The sequence below is a fragment of the Bufo gargarizans genome, chromosome 7 (assembly GCF_014858855.1).
Source record: "Bufo gargarizans isolate SCDJY-AF-19 chromosome 7, ASM1485885v1, whole genome shotgun sequence".
Taxonomy (NCBI): domain Eukaryota; kingdom Metazoa; phylum Chordata; class Amphibia; order Anura; family Bufonidae; genus Bufo; species Bufo gargarizans.
In genome coordinates, this window is record NC_058086.1 from 114,945,217 (window position 1) to 114,965,719 (window position 20,503).

Sequence of the window (20,503 nt, forward strand, 5' to 3'; positions counted from 1 at the left end):
CCAGATGTGTCACACTTTTTTGCTGCCAAGGTGGGCAAAGGGGCACATATTCCAAAGTGCACCTTTCGGATTTTGCAGGGCATTTTTTACACATTTTGATTGCGAAGTTCTTCTCACACATTTGGGCCCCTAAATTGCCAGGGCAGTATAACTACGCCACAAGTGACCCCATTTTGGAAAGAAGACACCCCAAGGTATTCCGTGAGGGGCATGGCGAGTTCCTAGAATTTTTTATTTTTTGTCGCAAGTTAGTGGAATACGAGACTTTGTAAGGAAAAAAGAAAAAAAAAGAAAAATCATCATTTTCCGCTAACTTGTGACAAAAAATAAAAAATTCTAGGAACTCGCCATGCCCCTCACGGAATACCATGGGGTGTCTTCTTTCCAAAACGGGGTCACTTGTGGCGTAGTTATACTGCCCTGGCAATTTAGGGGCCCAAATGTGTGAGAAGTACCTTGCAATCAAAATGTGTAAAAAATGGCCTGCGAAATCCGAAAGGTGCACTTTGGAATATGTGCCCCTTTGCCCACCTTGGCTGCAAAAAAGTGTCACACATGTGGTATCGCCGTACTCAGGAGAAGTTGGGCAATGTGTTTTGGGGTGTCATTTTACATATACCCATGCTGGGTGAGAGAAATATCTTGGCAAAAGACAACTTTTCCCATTTTTTTATACAAAGTTGGCATTTGACCAAGATATTTTTCTCACCCAGCATTCTTTCATGGACTCAATATGCCCCTCACGGAATACCTTGGGGTGTCTTCTTTCCGAAATGGGGTCACATGTGGGGTATTTATACTGCCCTGGCTTTTTAGGGGCCCTAAAGCGTGAGAAGAAGTCTGGAATATAAATGTCTAAAAATGTTTACGCATTTGGATTCCGTGAGGGGTATGGTGCGTCCATGTGAGATTTTATTTTTTGACACAAGTTAGTGGAATATGAGACTTAGTAAGAAAAAACAAAAACAAAAACAAACAAAAAATTTCCGCTAACTTGTGCCAAAAAAAATGTCTGAATGGAGCCTTACCAGGGGGGGGGGGGTGATCAATGACAGGGGGGTGATCAATGACAGGGGGGTGATCACCCATATAGACTCCCTGATCACCCCCCTGTCATTGATCACCCCCCCTGTAAGGCTCCATTCAGACATCCGCATGATTTTTTACGGATCCATGGATACATGGATCGGATCCACAGAACGCATGTGGACGTCTGAATGGAGCCTTACAGGGGGGTTATCAATGACAGGGGGTGATCAGGGTAATCAGGGTGATCACCCCCCTGTCACTGATCACCCCCCCTGTAAGGCTCCATTCAGACATCCGCATGATTTTTTACGGATCCATGGATACATGGATCCACAGAACGCATGCGGACGTCTGAATGGAGCCTTACAGGGGGGTTATCAATGACAGGGGGTGATCAGGGTAATCAGGGTGATCACCCCCCTGTCACTGATCACCCCCCCTGTAAGGCTCCATTCAGACATCCGCATGATTTTTTACGGATCCATGGATACATGGATCGGATCCACAGAACGCATGCGGACGTCTGAATGGAGCCTTACAGGGGGGTTATCAATGACAGGGGGTGATCAGGGTAATCAGGGTGATCACCCCCCTGTCACTGATCACCCCCCCTGTAAGGCTCCATTCAGACATCCGCATGATTTTTTACGGATCCATGGATACATGGATCGGATCCACAGAACGCATGCGGACGTCTGAATGGAGCCTTACAGGGGGGTTATCAATGACAGGGGGGTGATCAGGGAGTGTATATGGGTGATCACCCGCCTGTCATTGATCACCCCCTGTAAGGCTCCATTCAGACGTCCGCATGTGTTTTGCGGATCCGATCCATGTATCCATGGATCCGTAAAAATCATGCGGACGTCTGAATGGAGCCTTACAGGGGGGTGATCAATGACAGGGGGGTGATCAGGGAGTGTATATGGGTGATCACCCGCCTGTCATTGATCACCCCCCTGTAAGGCTCCATTCAGACGTCCGTATGCTTTTTGCGGATCCGATCCATGTATCCGTGGATCCGTAAAAATCATGTGGACGTCTGAACGGAGCCTGACAGGGGGGTGATCAATGACAGGGCGGTGATCAATGACAGGGGGGTGATCAGGGAGTTTATATGGGGTGATCATGGGTGATCAGGGGTTTATAAGGGGTTAATAAGTGACGGGGAGGGGGGGTGTAGTGTAGTGTAGTGTAGTGTGGTGTTTGGTGCGACTGTACTGACCTACCTGAGTCCTCTGGTGGTCGATCCTAACAAAAGGGACCACCAGAGGACCAGGTAGGAGGTATATTAGACGCTGTTATGAAAACAGCGTCTAATATACCTGTTAGGGGTTAAAAAATTCGGATCTCCAGCCTGCCAGCGAGCGATCGCCGCTGGCAGGCTGGAGATCCACTCGCTTACCTTCCGTTCCTGTGAGCGCGCGCGCCTGTGTGCGCGCGTTCACAGGAAATCCCGGCCCTCGCGAGATGACGCGTATATGCGTCGTTGAGCGCAGGGCTGCCACCTCCGGACCGCACATCTGCGTTAGGCGGTCCGGAGGTGGTTAAATCAACACTTGCACAAAAACTATTGTGCAAGTGGCATTTGTGCGCCGCCCTTGACACTTTGTGGAAAGGGGTAATGGCATCCATGGGGAGTGGGCAGGATCATTGGACCCGTTAGATCTATTGTCATTTATATCAGTTTTCTGGGATAAATAATAACTGGGATTTACCCCCAACTACTAGCTGATGTAGATTTCATTTTAGGTACATGGACTGCCAGAGGATGCACTTTCCGTAATTTATGATTTCATTTAAATCTCCCCCCAAGTGTTTCACATAACATTCTTTTTTTTTTTTTTTTTGCATAACCATTAAAATGAATGGTTCCGCATATGGACCACAAATGGAATCCGCAAAAACGGAACAGTAAAAAATAAGTTTGTGTGCAGGAAGCCTAAGTTGAATGGTGAAGTTTTAGAAACGTATTTTATTTTTTCTGTAAAAAGATAACACATCATAGATTTTTCAGAATCCAACCTTTCACTGTTTGCATGCAGAATAGTGCCATCTTTCCTCCATGATATCCTAGGCGAAGGGATGCCAGTAGCCACGCAATCCAAAGTAGCAGGTTTATTTCTGAAAGTAGTTATTAGTGCGGGGCCATCTTTTATTGATGGAGGAACTGATAATAAAAAGTATTAAAAGAAAATAAATCCATGTAAACATCCACAAATAAAAGAGTATTCCCACAATGGCCATTTATTTTTAAATGTCTGATCATCATCATTAGAATGGGGATTCCAGACTTCCCATTCTTGCTGACTGCCTGACCACATTGTGGAGAAGTTTGGAGCAGAGGCGCATATGTATGCTGCCACTTCATTCAAAGTCTTTATGACTTATGGAGACAGCCAAATACAGCGCTCGGCTATTCCTGTCAGCCTCCTAGGCATTGAATAGAGAGGTAGGGAGCATGCTCGACCACTGCTCCATTAAAACTCCTCTTCACTATGGTTATGCAGTCATAAGGCTTGGTTCCCCTTTCTAGTAATCGGTGGAGGTCCAGCCCCTAGAAATCAGACAATTACCACCTATCCTGTGGAGGTGTGATAAATGTCTCTTGAGGGAAAAAACACTTTAAAGATTTAGTTGGTCCATACTGACCGAGAGTTTACCGTGGTGCTCAGAGAAGTTGTCATTACCCATTATAAGTGATGGGGGCAGATATCCACTAATCCATGACTTCATACACACTCTGAATTTAACTCAGCCATTATACGGTACTCGATTGTGTCATAATGTACTGTACTTTTGTATCTCTTGAATGTTATAGATTTTTTGAGGTTTTTCCATGGTAACAGGAAATTTGTAACCATATGGAGGCACCACGCAACAACACGTGGAGTGACAATGGGATAAATATGATGCAAACTAGTCAGACCACACATGGAGTACTATGTACAGTTCTGGGCTCCTGTGAACAAGGCAGACATAGCAGAGCTGGAGAGGGTTCAGAAAAGGGCAACTAAAGTAATAACTGGAATGGGGCAACTACAGTACCTAGAAAGATTATCAAAATGAGGTTTATTCACTTTAGAAAAAAGTCGACTGAGGGGAGATCTAATAACTATGTATAAATATATCAGGGGTCAGTACAGCGATCTCTCCCATCAGCTATTTATCCCCAGGACTGTGACTGTGACGAGGGGACATCCTCTACGTCTGGAGGAAAGGTTTATACACAAACATAGAAGAGGATTCTTTACGGTAAGAGCAGTGAGACTATGGAACTCTCTGCCTGAGGAGGTGGTGATGGTGAGTACAATAAAGGAATTCAAGAGGGGCTTGGATGTATTTCTGGAGTGTAATAATATTACAGGATATAGCTACTAGAGAGGGGTCGTTGATCCAGAGAGTTATTCTGATTGCCTGATTGGGGTCGGGAAGGAATTTTTTCCCCCTAAAGTGAGGTAAATTGGCTTCTATCTCACAGTTTTTAGTTTTTTTTTGCCTTCCTCTGGATCAACTTGTAGGATAACAGGCCGAACTGGATGGACAAATGTCTTGTTTCAAGCCTTATAAACTATGTTACTATGTTCTATGTAAACCAGCTACACCTCATAGGAATTAGATGATTAGGTATTCCTGTATAATATATAGTGCATTATGCCCTATATATGCTCCACATGACCGATTTGGCTCTGATCAGAAGACTTAGAACTTCTTTTGAAATATGAAAAATAAGCATTACCATGGACATTCAGCTGAAATTCTCTGGTGTTTCTTCCAGCAACATTGCTAGCAATACAGGCATATTGTCCAGTGTCTGCCACCTGTGCACTGTCAATGTGCACGTATTGTGCATCGGGTGAAAAGTGCACTCGGAAGTTAGCCTGAGGAAGACAAAACAGCTTATTCCATATAATGATCAACTGAACCCATTAAATCATAGAGACTGTAGATCTCTTCACACCTTAGGGTACGGCTATACGGTGACACTGGTTGTGCCACAACTGTAGCGGTCAGGTTTGCAGGGGCTTCGCAGTGTAGTGGTCAACCCATAGAAATGAATGGGATTGCAGAGTGAGTTGCACATGTGTGTCGCGACTGCAACCCCTGAATCAGAGGTTGCAATTGCGGCAGGGTTGCACCATCAATGAGGCCAGGTGAGGCGATCGCCTCAGGCAGCACAAGGTAGGGGCAAGAGAGGGCAGCTGAAGAGCCAGGGGTTAGGTTAACAAATTGGCATTGGGGAGGGAGAGGGCACCGTTTCAGTTTTCGCCTCAGGCAGCAGAAAGGCTAGGTGCACCCCTGAGTTGCGACACAAATGCAACTCCTGTTGCAACCCCATTCATTTCTATGAAATTACCACTACACTACGATGCCCCTGCAATCGTAGTCACTACAGCTGTTGCACAACCAGTGTCGCTATGTAGCCGTACCGTTACACCAACAGCCTAAACAAAGGCAAAAACACCCTCCGCCCCATGGTATTTATTTACCGCTAATGGTTTGTCGTCCTTCATCCACGTGATTTCTGGAGCTGGCAGAGCATCTGATTTACATTCCAGAACGATTTGCTTGTTTTGCAGAACAGTAATATTATGGATTCTACCGATGCCTGCAATACTTGGGGGCACTATAAAGAAATCAGATGGATTTACTCCACGTACATTGTGGTCACATGTAAGTCGTCTGTAACTGGTCAGCTGTGTGGTTGGCATTTACTTTCTTCAGGTCCCGGTCTACAGCCAGATTAATATCTTATTGTGCCGCAAGCTTGGAAAGTTCACTGGCAAGCATTCTGCCACATCAGTAATAATACTTAATTCAGGGCACATATGGTAGAGTTTGCTATACGATATCCAGATTTTTAAAACACTCATCCAGTTTCTACAGAAATGGAAAAAAGCTAGACACAGGAATCAACTACAAGGAACTGAGGAGTGTGGCTGTTTTGGGAAGGGTAATCAAGGACTGCCCAGCATGACTGGCATGTGGACACAAGTGAACCTTGCTGCATATCACATAGCATAAGTTCTACAGAAGAACAATACATTTTTATATTTGGTGAGGTTTTTATATACTACTAACAATCATTTTTACATTTCTGCAAACAGTATCAATAAAACTGTGCATCTATCTAGCTCCAAGTAAGGTTGGCATGGTCTATGACTCAAATGTACCAGCACTTACTGTGGACAGTTACAGCAAATTCTTTTTTAGCTTCTCCAGCTTGATTTGAGACCAGACAGCTATAAAGCCCATTGTGTTCTTCCTGGAAACATGAAAGAAATTTTGAAGAAATTATAAAATATCTAAATGCATGTAATATGATACATCAGCAGCTAAAGCATGTGTAACATCTAATTTAAAAAATTAAAAAACACCAATGGAAAATTTATCTGCCCATATATTGGGAATTTCATACGTCCATTTTCTCAATGACTTGCCATTCACTGTTCAAACTTTCTATTGCGTACCCTTTGATGGACAGATTATTGTTGCATAGGATCAAAGAGGTTGCCCATCTAGACATTCTCAGCATATCGATAGGATACGCCATAAATTTCCAATAGGAACAGGTCCGATCCCTGGGAATAACTCTAGGGTTGCCACCCTTACGGGAATGACTCGGACAGTCCTGGTTTGTAATCCTGTGCCCGGGTACAAGCCTTACACAGACCCGGGCACAAGATTAATTTCAAACTGCAGTGCAGACTGTCCGACTTGCTCGCTCACGGTCCTGACAGCTGGCGGTGAGTGAGCGGCGGTGAGCTGTGAGCAGCTGGCACTCTGGGACCGTCTCGAACCTGAAGAGGATGAGGCCGCCGGTCAGGATGGATTGGAAGCCGAAGACCTAGGGGCTGCTGGTGGTCAGGAGCATGAAGACGCTACTAAAGGAGAGCAGCAAACCCTCACCCCACAGCATGGCGGCCGCTCCTTTCCTATCACGCCACCTCCCCTCTCCCCCGGTCTCCGTTACCGGACCCAGAAAAGCTGCCAGACTCTCACATAACACTCTACAGTCAGTGTGTCGGCCCCAAGTGACGGTTCCCAGGGGATGAGGGCCACAATACTCTAACTGGGGGGTCACTAATGGGGGCATTATTCTAAATGGGTGGCACTAATGGGGGCATTACTCTTACTGGGGGGCATTATTCTTACTGGGGGGAACTAATAGAGGGCATTATTGATTCTGGGGCGCACTAATAGGGCCATTACTATTACTGGGTGCATTACTATTACTGGGGGCGCTAATGGGGGATTTAATATTCCTGGAGAGCCACAGTATGACAGGGACTGCACACCCTGTGTTAAACCACACCCCTTAAGTTGCCTGGTATTTTTTGTTGGGAAAGGTGGCAACCCTAAATAACTCCTATCTCAGCAATGGGACACTGCTGTGAATACAGCGCATACCATGCATGTACAATGCCTGATTCATCCACTAGTTTGGGACTTATGAAATAGGACTTACGAAGTGCACTTGGCTATTTTCATAAGTGTCATAGCAATACATAGAGGAAGCTATACATGCATGCTTGTACATGCCCTCATCGTCTCCCACCTAGACTACTGTAACACTCTCCTCTGTGGCCTTCCATCTAGCACACTCGCACCCCTCCAATCTATCCTCAACTCTGCTGCCCGACTAATCCACCTCTCACCCTATTACTCCTCTGCCTCTCCCCTCTGCCAATCCCTTCACTAGCTCCCCATTGCCCAGCGAATTCACTTCAAAGTACTAACAAATACATACAAGGCCATCTATAACCTGTCCCCTCCCTACATCTCTGAGCTACTTTCCCGATACATCCCCACACGCATTCTCCGATCCTCACAAGACCTCCTTCTCTCCTATCCTCTTATCGCCTCTTCCCACAATCGACTCCAAGAATTCTCCCGTGCTTCCCCCATACTCTGGAACTCGCTACCCCAACATATCAGACGCTCACCTACAGTGGAATCCTTCAAAAGAAACCTGAAAACCTCTTCAGACAAGCCTACAACCAGTGACCCTGCTGCCTCTATACCGCCATGACCAAATTCACCCGCACCTACTGTGTCCTTCTCCCATACCATGTAGATTGTAAGCCCTCACGGGCAGGGCCCTCTCTCCTTCTGTACCAGTTTGTAACTCGTCTTGTTTATGCTTAGTGTCTATATTATGAATGTATACCCCTTATCATATGTACAGCGCTATGGACTGCCCATTATTTCAAGCTGCAAGTCCAGGTGCAGTGTGACAATCAGGGTAAAGTGACACGGTCAAGTTTCTGCATGTGGTTTTGGACGTCAACACCAGGAATGGTTCATAAAAGGAAAGAACATATAAAGGACATATGACTTCTCGTTCTCTTTGTTTAATTCACTCCTGGATTTAGAGTCCAAACCTGACTGTGTGGACGTACACTTAGGGTACTTACACATGATACAGAATATGAGCAGTTTTTCTGTGCGGATTTCCATGAGGAAACACTGCAGCGTAATACAGCATCAGCAAAGTGAGATTAACAAATCTCAAGCAATGGCCGGACTGAGGGGGGGCGGAGCCCGCTTTAGGGGAGGCCTCCATGACGAGGGTTTGGGTTTAGTGAGCCAGAGGTGTAGGGGGGGGGGGGGTGTTTAGGGTAGTGGGAGGATGCAATTAGGGTAGGAGGACAGGATAGGTTAGTTTGAGCTGGGGGGTGGAGTTAGAGGGGTTAAATAGGGTGAGAGGAGGTAGGGAGAGCGCCATTTTGGTTAGGAGAATAAGCTGGAAGCAGCGCGTACCTCTGGATGGAGCAGCTGGAGGCCATGCTTGTGGAGTTTCGGGCGGCGGTGGAGGTGAGAGGCCCGGCTTGGGCGCAAGAGCAGGTCCGGACGATGCTGAGGGGGTCGGTGGAGGCGCCCGTTATGCCTCCCCATCCGGCGTTACGGCCGCGGCGGGCCAGGCCGCCGGCGCGCCTGTCGCCATCGGCTTCCCCCCCTCGGGCTCAGCGCCGCATTAGGAGCCCCTCGCGGGACCCTCCACGTCGGGTGCCAATTGCTCCAGCTTCCTCTAGGCCCCGACGTGGGAGGAATCCTCAAAGTAGGCGGAGCCTTGGGAGTGGCCGATCACGGCCTTCTTCACCGGCGATGGATGTCGGCGGGGGAGCGGGACCTGGCACTGCGGGCGCCTCCGTAACTCCTGGCACGGAGGCGGCCCCTCGGCGAGGGAGGCCCTCGGTTCCGTGCGGGGCTGCTGCAGGGAGGTCGGACGGCGGCACCAGGCCTCAGGATGGCGGCAATGACGGAGGCTCCGCCCCCAGGAGCGCGGCGTTATTACCAGTTAACCCCTGCGTCCCTGGTCTGTGTGGGGCCAGGGGACTGATGGCAGTCGATCCCGGGAGCTGTTCTGAGGGGTCCTGCTGCTGCAGGCGTGCCTGCCCTGCCGGGAGGCAGGGTGAAGAGGAGCGGCGCGGCGTCTTGGCTTATCCGGGAGAGGACGTCCCTGGTCCTAGCGGGGTCAGGGGACAGCGTGATGGAGACGGCTCGTCGCAGAGATGTGAACGTCGGGAGTCTGGACTTGCGGCTGATGGGAACACAGTGCCCAGGCAGCCAGGTGAGATTTCGTGGGGACCGCTTGCGCAGGTAGTGCAGGGCGTGGGGGCCGGGGTGGGGGGTGGCTCCCAGTTAGATTTGAATAGGGGTCTGGGTCAGTTGTTGGGGGGTTTGGCGGGTTTGGTGGCCAGTTGGGGTTTGGGCGGGGGGACTCCGTTGCAGGCGTGGGGTGTGCACGGTGTGGCTGGCGGTGCGTGTTCGTCGGGGGAGCAGCAACAGCGGGGGTTGCCGGGCGTGGGGGTGTCGGTGCAGACTCAGGCGGGGACGGATGGGTAGGAGGAGGCTGTTCGGGTGGATGATAAAGCGAAAGGAGAGGTTTATGTGTGTTTCGAGGGACCGTTGGGGGCGCATTTGAAGTCTGAGGTGCGGGAGAGGATTTGGAAGGGGGAGTATGTGGAGATTTTTTCCCTGCTCCCTCTGGAGCGCTTTAATTTGGATAGTTTGCGGAAAGAGGACGGTAAAAGGGAGGAGGAGGAGAAGCGCCGTTATCGGCTGATACCGCGTACGTTCGCAAATTGGTTGCAGGCGTTCGCGATATTGGCAAGTGTGATTGGGGAGAAGGCACCAGAGGCGTGTTCTGGGCTATTTTGTTATTTAGATGCAATCGGTGAGGTGTATCGGGTGTACGGGGGGGGTTGCGTGGTTGCGCTATGACGAGCAATTCCGGCAGCGGAAAGCGGTGCGCCCGGAGATGCGGTGGGACCACAAGGACATCGCCTTGTGGTTGAAGGTTACGGCCCCGGTGCGTACGATGCAGCCCTTTCGGGGGGACGGAGGTAGTGGGGGGGTCGGGCGGTACGGCGGTTGCCTCTGCCAGGGGACTGTGTTTTGCTTTCAACGAGGGATCCTGTCGGTTCGGCGCGAAATGTAAGTTTAAGCATGAATGTTCCGGTTGCGGAGGTGCTCATGGGGCGGCGCGGTGTTTTAAAGGGGGCAGGCAGGGTGGAGCCGGTGGTAGAGGGGGAGACGGTGCTGGTAAAGGGGGTGACGCCGGTGCGGCTGGCAGATGCCGCTAGTTTGTTGGGTTTGGGTTTTGCGGAGGGTTTTAGAATTCCGTTTGTGCCTGGTGAGGCAGTGTTGCTTAAGAAAAATTTGCGGTCGGCGAGGGAGCATCAGGAGGTGGTGGGGGAGAAGTTGAGGAAGGAGCGTATGGCGGGTCCGTTTTTGGCACCGCCTGTTAACGATTTGAGGGTCTCGCCGTTGGGGGTCGTTCCTAAGAAGGAGGCGAATAAGTTTCGGCTTATTCATCATCTGTAGTTTCCGAGGGGCTCCTCGGTCAACGATGGGATTGACCCGGCGGTTTGCTCCGTTGTATATACGTCGTTTGATGCAGCAGTGGGTTGGGTGAGGCATTTCGGGGCAGGGGCATTGATGGCGAAAACGGACATTGAGGCGGCGTTTCGGTTGTTACCGGTTCATCCGGAGTGTCAGCACTTGTTGGGGTGTTTTTGGAATGGGGGGTTCTTTGTGGATCGTTGCTTACCCATGGGGTGTTCGCTGTCGTGCGCCTACTTCGAAACGTTCAGCTCGTTTCTGGAGTGGGCGGTTGTGGACTCGTCGGGTTGTGATTCGCTGATCCATTACTTGGACGATTTTTTGTGTATTGGCCCTCCAGGTTCGCGGGTGTGCGCTTTGTTGTTGGAAACGTTGGGCTCTGTTTTTGAGAAGTTTGGGGTTCCGTTGGCGGAAGGGAAGACGGTGGGGCCGGTGTCGGAATTGAGTTTTCTGGGCATAGTGATTGATTCGGTGAGGATGGAGTGTCGGTTGCCGGAGGATAAGCTGGAGGATCTGAGACGGTTGGTGGCGAGGGCGATTCGGGTGAAGAAGTTGCAGTTGAGGGAGGTTCAATCATTGTTAGGGAAGCTTAATTTCGCTTGTCGGATAATGCCCATGGGTCGAGTGTTCTGTAGGCGGTTGGCGCAGGCGACTGCGGGGGTGGTAGTTCCGCATCATTTCATCCGGTTGGGGAGGGAGCAGCGGGCGGACTTACGGGTTTGGAATTCCTTTCTGGACCAGTACAACGGTCGCTCGCTGTTTATGGGGGGAGTGGTCGAGGCTTTTGATTTTGAGTTATTCACCGATGCGGCAGGGGGTTCGGGTTTTGGGGCTTTTTGTGGCGGTCAGTGGTGTGCTGGGGTTTGGCCGGCGGCTTGGGTTGAACGGGGTTGGGTGCGGAATTTGGCTCTGTTGGAATTGTTTCCCATTGTGTTGGCGGTTTTGTTGTGGGGGGCACGTTTCCGGGATCGGAAGGTGCGTTTCCACTGTGATAATCTGGGGGTGGTCCAGGCGATTAATGGGTTGTCGGCGTCGTCGCCGTTGGTGGTGCGGCTGCTGCAGCGGTTGGTGTTGGAGTGCTTGTCGCTTAATGCCTGGGTGGTGGCGGTGCATGTGCCTGGGGTGGACAATTGTATCGCTGACGCCCTTTCTCGTTCACAGTGGACTCGTTTTCGGCAGTTGGCTCCGGAGGCGGACGCGGTTGGTCTGGAGTGCCCGGCTTGCATGTGGGAGCTGCTGGAGGAACGTTAATGGGGCTGGTTCGGGCGTCTTTGGCTCCGGGTACGTGGGACCTGTATATGAGGGCTTGGAGGGCCTGGGAGGATTGGTGTTTGGTATTGGGGGAGGGAATAGCTGAGCCTGAGCTGGCATTGTTGATGTTTTTGGGCCATGGTAGGGAGCAGGGTTGGTCGGTTAGCAAGGTGAATGGTTACATGGCAGGTTTGGCGTTCGGTTTTAAAGCGCGTAAGATGGTGGATGTTACGAAAGCTTTTCTGGTGGTGCAGGCGCTGAAGGGGTGGCGGAGAATGGGGGCTGGGGTGGATGGGAGGAGGCCAGTTTCGTTTGGGTTGTTGCTCCAGTTGGGGGGTCAGTTGAGGGGTGTCTGTAGGTCGGAGGGGGAAGCGCGGTTGTTTCGGTTAGCTTTCTCGCTGGCATTCTTTGGGGCGATGCGTGTGGGGGAGTTGGTCTGTCCTTCGGTGAGCCGGGCAGGGGGTCTGTTACGGGGGGATGTGGAGTTGTTTGCGGACAGGGTGGAATTTGTCATCCGGCGGTCAAAAACGGATAGGTTGGGGAAGGGGCGAAAAGTGGTGCTGTTCCGGATTGACGGTTGCGACATGTGCCCGGTTCAGTGCTTGCGGGAATATGGGATGGGGGTTGGGGGGATGGGGTCCCCCTTGTTGGTTCATGCGGATGGTTCTTTTGTGTCTCGATTTCAGTTCTCGGCTGTTTTTTCCAGATGTTTAAGCCGGGCTGGGTTGGATGGGGACGGGTATTCTAGCCACTCTTTTAGGATTGGGGCGGCGACGGAAGCTGCCAGATGGGGCCTAGGTGAGGATGTGATTAAGCGGATTGGACGTTGGGAGTCGGCTAGGTTTAAGTCCTATGTTCGTTTGGATCGATTGTAGGCAGAGGTGGGGTTTTGCGTGTCAGTATTTGGTTGTGGTGTTGTTCTTTTGTTTTTGTTTTTTCGTTGCAGGTGCGGCGCCCGCCTTGGTGTGGATTCTGGGGCATTCTTATGTCTTCTGGGGGGGTGTCCGGGCAGCGGTTCGGCCGGACGGTCAACAGCTTGGCTTTGCTAGAGAGTCTGCGGTGGTAAGGTGGATTGGGAGGCGGGGTATGGTGTGGAAAGGGGTGTTGCCTGAGGTTCACAGGTTTGTTCGGATGGATAGGGCGCCGGATGTGTTGGTGGTCCATGCGGGGGGCAACGATTTGGCGGCCAGGCCTATCCGGGAGCTGATCAAGGAGGTGAAATGGGATTTCCTGCGGTTGTGGTTGTTGTTTCCGGGTATGGTGACGGTGTGGTCAGACATTGTTCCTAGGCAGGTGTGGAGGGAGGCGAGGTCTGTGGATGCGGTGAATAGGGCGAGGGTGAAGGTAAATAGGGCGATAGGGCGTTTCATGGCTAGGAATGGGGCGGTGGTAGTTAGGCACGGGGAGTTGGAGGCTGGAGTGGGGGCTTTTTGGAGGTCGGATGGTGTTCATTTGAATGCTGTGGGCCTGGATATGTGGAGTTTGGCGCTGCAGGAGGGCATTGAAGTGGCCTTAAGGTTGTGGAGGAACGCCCGGAGTTGAGGTGGTCAAGTCCGGGCGTTGGTGGCGGTGGGGGGGGTCCTTGGAGTTGGTCATGGTGGAAGCTGAGGACAATTGGGGGGGCCCCACGGTTGGGGCTGGACTCCCAGGTGGACCGAGAGGTTGTGGTGAATCGAGGGGGGTCATTCGGTGGTGCCTTTGAGCTGGGCGTTACGGCTGGAGGCAAGAATGGCTCACCCTGGTTCGGCAGCTAGATGTTTTGGGGCTTCAAGGACCTCCCCCCATTAGGGGGGTTTTTACAGTATTATGTATGTTACGTTGTATTTGTTATTTAATAAACGGCTGCTGTGGCCATTACATTTCCAGCTGGTGGTCCGTGTCTTATTGGTCATGGGAAGCTATGGTGGGGAAGTGTAATGGTGGGAAAAGGGGTGGTTAAGGGGGGCTATTAAGGTGAATGGTTGGCGAACGGGAATAGCCAATACCCTCGTCATGTACACTTAAAGGGAACCTGTCACCTGGATTTTGTATATAGAGCTGAGGACATGGGTTCCTAGATGGCCGCTAGCACATCTGTAATACCCAGTCCCCATTGCTCTCTGTGCTTTTAGTGTGTAAAAAAAAACGATTTGATACATATGCAAATTAACCTGAGATGAGTCCTGTATGTGAGAGGAGTCAGGGACAGGACTCATCTCAGGTTAATTTGCATATGTTTCAAATCGGTTTTTTTACACAATAAAAGCACACAGAGCTATGGGGACTGGGTATTGCAGATGTGCTAGTGGCCATCTAGCAACCCATGTCCTCAGCTCTATACCCAAAATCCCAGGGATCTCAACTCTCCCGGAGGTTCAGGGAGTCTCCCGCTATTAGATAGTGGCTCCCTGACACTCCCATGTGAGACAATATCTCCCGGAAAGGTTTATCTCAGTCAGATAGCAGAGCAGAGAGATAAGAGAAGTGACAGGACAGAGTTTAGATTACAGGTTGAATTAACCCTTTAGGGTCAAATTGGCTTCTCAAGGAGATATATATGTTAAAGGCATCCCTTCTGTCTCATTCAGTAGCTATATAACTATTGAGAGAGATGCATTTTTTTTAAATACATTTACACATTTAACCCTCCATTTTAATTATATTATTTACCCCAGTGTTAAATTCACACCCCCTGGATGCTTTAATCATATATATATATATATATATATATATATATATATATATATATATATAAATGATAATTTGGGGCAGGGTAATGAGCCCAGTCCTCCACACCATAGAGCAAAGTGTGCAGATACAATTAACATATGTTTGGAAAATGTAATAAAAAGTTCGTGAAAAAAAAAAAAAGGAAACCTCCCTGAAATGAGAAGTGCACCTCCCTGAAATAAGTTTTTGCAGGTTGGGATGTCTGAAATCCCAGTGACAGGTTCCCTTTAACTTTTTTCTTAGGTGCAGGAATTGATCTGCTGTGCGGATTATGAAATCAATTGTTGGGGTTTTCTTGTGCGGACTTCCCCCTTTTCAATGGAAGTGTGAGATCTGAGGAAAATCCACATCAAAAACCACATTAAAAACGCACCAAAACATGATCAATAGTTCGGATTAATGTGAGGGGTTTTGGTGCGGTTTTGGTGAGGATTTCATGTAGATCTTCGGCACACAAATCTGCACCATGTGTAGACACGCTTACAGCTAAAGTGCAAGCCTTAGGGCTCATGCACACAAACGTATTTTCTTTCTGCTTCCATTGCGTTTTTTTTGCGGACCGTACGCAGAACCATTCACTTCAATGGGTCCGCAAAAAGAACAGAAGTTACGCCGTGTGCATTACATTTCCGTATTTCCTTTTCCTCAAAAAAGTTGTGCATGTCCTATTATTGTCTGCAAATCATGGTCCGAGGCCCCATTCACTTCAATGGGTTCGCAAAAAATACGGAACGCACACGGAACACATCCGTATGTCATCTGTATTTCATACGTATTTTGTTGATCCATATTGTAGAAATGCTGTGTCAAGCGCATATTGCTCATGTGTTTGGTGATTAATAAGTTACTGTTTCCGTTTTCGATCCGCAAAAAACTGATCAAATATGGAAACCATATGGATATGTTTTGTGCAATAACTGAATGGAAGAGGACTTAAATCAGAGGGGGAAAAAACTCAGATACGGAACAACGGATCCGTAAAAAACAGATCACAGAACAGTCGTGTGCATGAGCCCTTACAGCCACTAAAGCAAGTGTACGTGGGGTTTTCCAAGGAGTTATATTACACATACATGATTCAGCCACAAAGGATTGAGTAACAAACTCAGCTAAGCTGCATCTGCAAATGTAAAATAAAAGTCAGCTGGCTCCCATATTTGTAATGCCTAATACCTGGGCACTGGTTATTCGAAGAATCTGTCCTGCATTCATAAAGTGCACAGTCTCAGTCTGTGAAAGGATTTGTCCATCTTTAAGCCAAGTTATCACTGGGGGAGGGAAGCCCATTGTATGGCAATGCAGATCCAACTGACGGTTAACGACCACGGACAGTTCTTCTGTATTTTCGGATCCATTAATATGTGGAGGTTCTAATGATAAAAAAGAAGAATCATCTACAAATTCAAACATATAATTATTATTATTATTATTCCAAAAAATCTTCAAATTATAAGGTACAAGGAAAGTGGAGCTAGTTATCCAGAGCATACAACCTGTAAATTGTAGATACCATAGATCAGGCATCTCAAACTGCAGCCCTCCAGCTGTTGCAAAACTACAACTCCCACAATGTCCTGCTGTAGGCTGATACCTGTAGGCTGTCCGGGCATTGTGGGAGTTGTAGTTTTGCAACAGCTGGAGGGCCGCAGTTTGAGATCCCTGCCATAGATGGATTAGTCATATAATACATATTGCTGAATTTGCCAGCCGTGATCTCTGCCAGCTATACGGTGCCTTAGAGTAATATGGTGTACTAGTTAAAGGGAAGCTGTAGTAATAAAAATCTAACTTTATTCTAGTAAATAGTCATAACCATTCTGAGTTTTATGTTTCACAAGCAAAAGCCTAGTTTGTGCAGGATACTACTTAAAGGGATACAGCCTGCAGTCTGCCAGAACTCCATATTCTCTTTTGTAAGAATATCTGTCATCACTCATATTACAATCCTGGTAGTGCTTAAGATAGTGTATATTCAGTAGCAGTACTTGTTATATCAGCTAGTATGAGCGTAAATGGTGGCCAAGGCCCAGCAATAGATTCTTGGGTATTTCTTTCAGCACCGAGTTGTAAGTGAAAAGATAAGAAGCACTGCAATAGCATTGTGTTGTGTTTAAAGGGGCTGTGCCTCAAGGGTTAATTAGCAATTCACAAGATTTGTGGTAAATGTCGTCTTTTCACTGGGGGCACCACTGCTGAGACCCCCACAATCACTACAACGGGAGTGCCAAGATGTTCCTCCTCACTCTATGACTGTAGAGAGAGTTTGAATGGAGAGATAGTCAAGTATACATCCTGCTGCTTTATTCAAGGCTCTCGCTACAGTTGACTACTTGAATCGGCTAGCTCCACCACCCACTGGAAGTGCACACACTTGATTACTGCTCCGTTCAAACTTGGGACTTCTGTTCAAGTGATAGTGGGGTCACAGATGTGGAACCATTTTGTAGCTAGGTGAGAAATGTTCCATCTGTGACTGTGGCCATAAAGCTTGCATCAATATTTGTAACACCCCAGAGTGGTGTAACCACTCCTGCACCCTGCTACTATCTTTTATGGTCTAATCTAAATGCCACCTTATGTATTTCTGTCCAGGTCCTATACACTGTGCATTCCTAATCTTGTTATGCAACTGTTTTATTACATGTAATGTGCCTGGTTCACAAGCAGGTGGCAGCAAATATGGCAGAGCTATAGTTAGATAAAATGGAACTCACCATTCCATTCTCCCCCCTTTTGAGTAGAATTAGCTGTGGCAGTTCTAAATGGTTCTGTCACCGCAGGTTCTGTGAGAAGATCTGGCAGACGTTTTTCTCTACCTCAGCCACTCAATAGGAAGATTCAATTTGGGTACAAATAAAGTTGACCTAAATGAAAGTGCTCAGCTTGCCCTGTCAAGCTGTAGAAGACAGTCTGAGGTCTCCTTCCACTGTATGCTACTACTTTTAAACTCTAACACCAATACAGTAATAATAATCTTAAAGTGACAGTGACAAATATAGCTATGGGTAAACACATGGTTGTTGATGACAGAGAGCCTGTAACACACTGCACTGATAATTTTTGATGCTTTTAAAAATGTTCCAAAAATTATCCCTTATAGGGGGAAGGTGCCTGCTGGATCTTATACATACATAGTAGTATTGGCTAAAAGTATGTGAACCCTTCGGAATGATATGGATTTCTGCACAAATTGGTCATAAAATGTGATCTGATCTTCATCTAAGTCACAACAATAGACAATCACAGTCTGCTTAAACTAATACCACACAAAGCATTAAATGTTACCATGTTTTTATTGAACACACCATGTAAACATTCACAGTGCAGGTGGAAAAAGTATGTGAACCCCTAGACTAAATTACATCTCCAAGAGCTAATTGGAGTGAGGTGTCAGCCAACTGGAGTCCAATCAATGAGATGAGATTGGAGGTGTTAATTACAGCTGCCCTGCCCTATTCTTTTCACAAGAAGCATTGCCTGATGTGAATGATGCCTTGCACAAAATAGCTCTCAGAAGACCTACAATTAAGAATAGTTGACTTGCATAAAGCTGGAAAGGGTTATAAAAGTATCTCCAAAAGCCTTGCTGTTCATCAGTCCATGGTAAGACACATTTTCTTCCTGTAAAGAGGACAGCAAGAGCACAGCGCAGACTGCTAAATGAGGTGAAGAAGAATCCTAGAGTGTCAGCTAAAGACTTACAAAAGTATCTGCCATATGCCAACATCCCTGTTATCAAATCTACGATACGTAAACCACTAAACAAGAATGGATTTCATGGGAGGATACCACAGAGGAAGACACTGCTCTCCAAAAAAACATTGCTGCACATTTACAGTTTGCACAAGAGCACCTGGATGTTCCACAGCAGTACTGGCAAAATATTCTGTGGACAGATGAAACCAAAGTGGAGTTGTTTGGAAGAAACACACAACACTATGTGTGGAGAAAAAGAGGCACAGCACACCAACATCAAAACCTCATCCCAACTGTGAAGTATGGTGGTGGGGACATCATGTTTTGGGGCTGCTTTGCTGCGTCAGCGCCTGGACGGATTGATATTATCGAAGGAAAAATGAATTCCCGAGTTTATCAAGACATTTTGCAGGAGAACTTAAGGCCATCTGTCCACCAGCTGAAGCGCAACAGAAGATGGGTGTTGCAACAGGACAACGACCCAAAGCATCGAAGTAAATCAACAACAGAATGGCTTAAACAGAAGAAAATACGCCTACTGGAGTGGCCCAGTCAGAGTCCTGACCTCAACCTGATTTAGATGCTGTGGCATGACCTCAAGAAAGCGATTCACACCAGTCATCCCAAGAATATTACTGAACTGAAACAGTTCTGTAAAGAAGAATGGTCAAGAATTACTCCTGACCGTTGTGCACGTCTGATCTGCAACTACAGGAAACGTTTGGTTGAAGTTATGGCTGCCAAAGGAGGTTCAACCAGTTATTAAATCCAAGGGTTCACATACTTTTTCCACCTGCACTGTGAATGTTTACATGGTGTGTTCAATAAAAACATGGTAACATTTAATTCTTTGTGCGTTATTAGTTTAAGCAGACTGTGATTGTCTATTGTTATGACTTAGATGAAGATCAGATCACATTTTATGACCAATTTGTGCAGAAATCCATATCATTCCAAAGGGTTCACTAACTTTTTTTGCAACTGTAGAACCTGTTGGACAAGGCACTGTAGGGTTACTATTAGTGTCAGTAGCTGCCATCACTCAGCAGTACACTATAGAACCTTACGGACAGAAGATGTGTGGCTGTATATTAGTAATATAGGAGTAATACAGCCACACATCTTATGGGGGAGTAGCGGCAGCAACAATGCAGAATGGAACATGATGGACAGGCAGACATCGGCAGTGGAATGATTTGGCCAGTGATAAATAGTCAATGTCAGCAATAGAAGATGTATACATTGGCATTAGCCAGAGGTGTATAGAAGCCCTTGTGTATCCATGCCTGATTCATTTTAAGAAATGCTATGTTTTCTACGCTTGAAGAGGGTTATTTTGGCAGCTTCAGTGTGACAATACCACCTGCTGGGAGCATACACAGATTTCTATAGGGCCCCATAGTAAAACAAGTATGGTCTCTCTGCCTCTAGTTTCCCAGTATCCATGTATTAATCACTCCCAGGGAATGCAGAACATGTGCAACGCTACAGATTTCGGACAAATTTACGTTTACATTTTTTCAATCAAGTGAAAGAAATGTTAACTAAATGCAAATTGTAATTTAAAAAGTTGCTTTTGGCCACCCACTTTATGCGATCCGAACAGGTGCTTCAAAAATATGGCGCTCATTCTGAACACCATATTTCTCAAAATATCAGGGAACTACCATAAATACTCCTGCTTTCCTTCATTAGAGAGCTGGCTAGCCACCTGCAGCCACCACGAGGGGATTCTCAGTGCATAGGAATTTATACATTTATACATCTGGCCTCTGGGAGCTGTAATAATCTCTTTGTATTGAACTTCCCCTAGTGGCAGCTGCATGAAAATGCACTGTTTTCATGTGGGGAAGAGAAGAACAAGTTCCTGCCAGCAGAGGTGTACATAGAAATCATTGGACCCGAAAGCAAGCTGCCATGTGGCATCCACAGTCCCCCCAACTACCCATATCTGGCCCCTCCCCTTTCT

At 47.8% G+C, this 20,503-nt stretch overlaps 1 protein-coding gene across 1 annotated transcript in view; it reads right to left on the reverse strand.

Annotated features, from left to right (window-relative positions):
* Nucleotides 1–20,503, reverse strand: part of HMCN1 (hemicentin 1) — a 655,003-nt gene that overhangs the window by 182,814 nt on the left and 451,686 nt on the right. Inside the window, 5 exon segments of the mRNA XM_044300627.1 lie at nucleotides 3,055–3,199; nucleotides 4,769–4,910; nucleotides 5,520–5,656; nucleotides 6,214–6,295; nucleotides 16,012–16,208. Of these exon segments, the coding sequence (XP_044156562.1) occupies nucleotides 3,055–3,199; nucleotides 4,769–4,910; nucleotides 5,520–5,656; nucleotides 6,214–6,295; nucleotides 16,012–16,208 (703 nt within the window).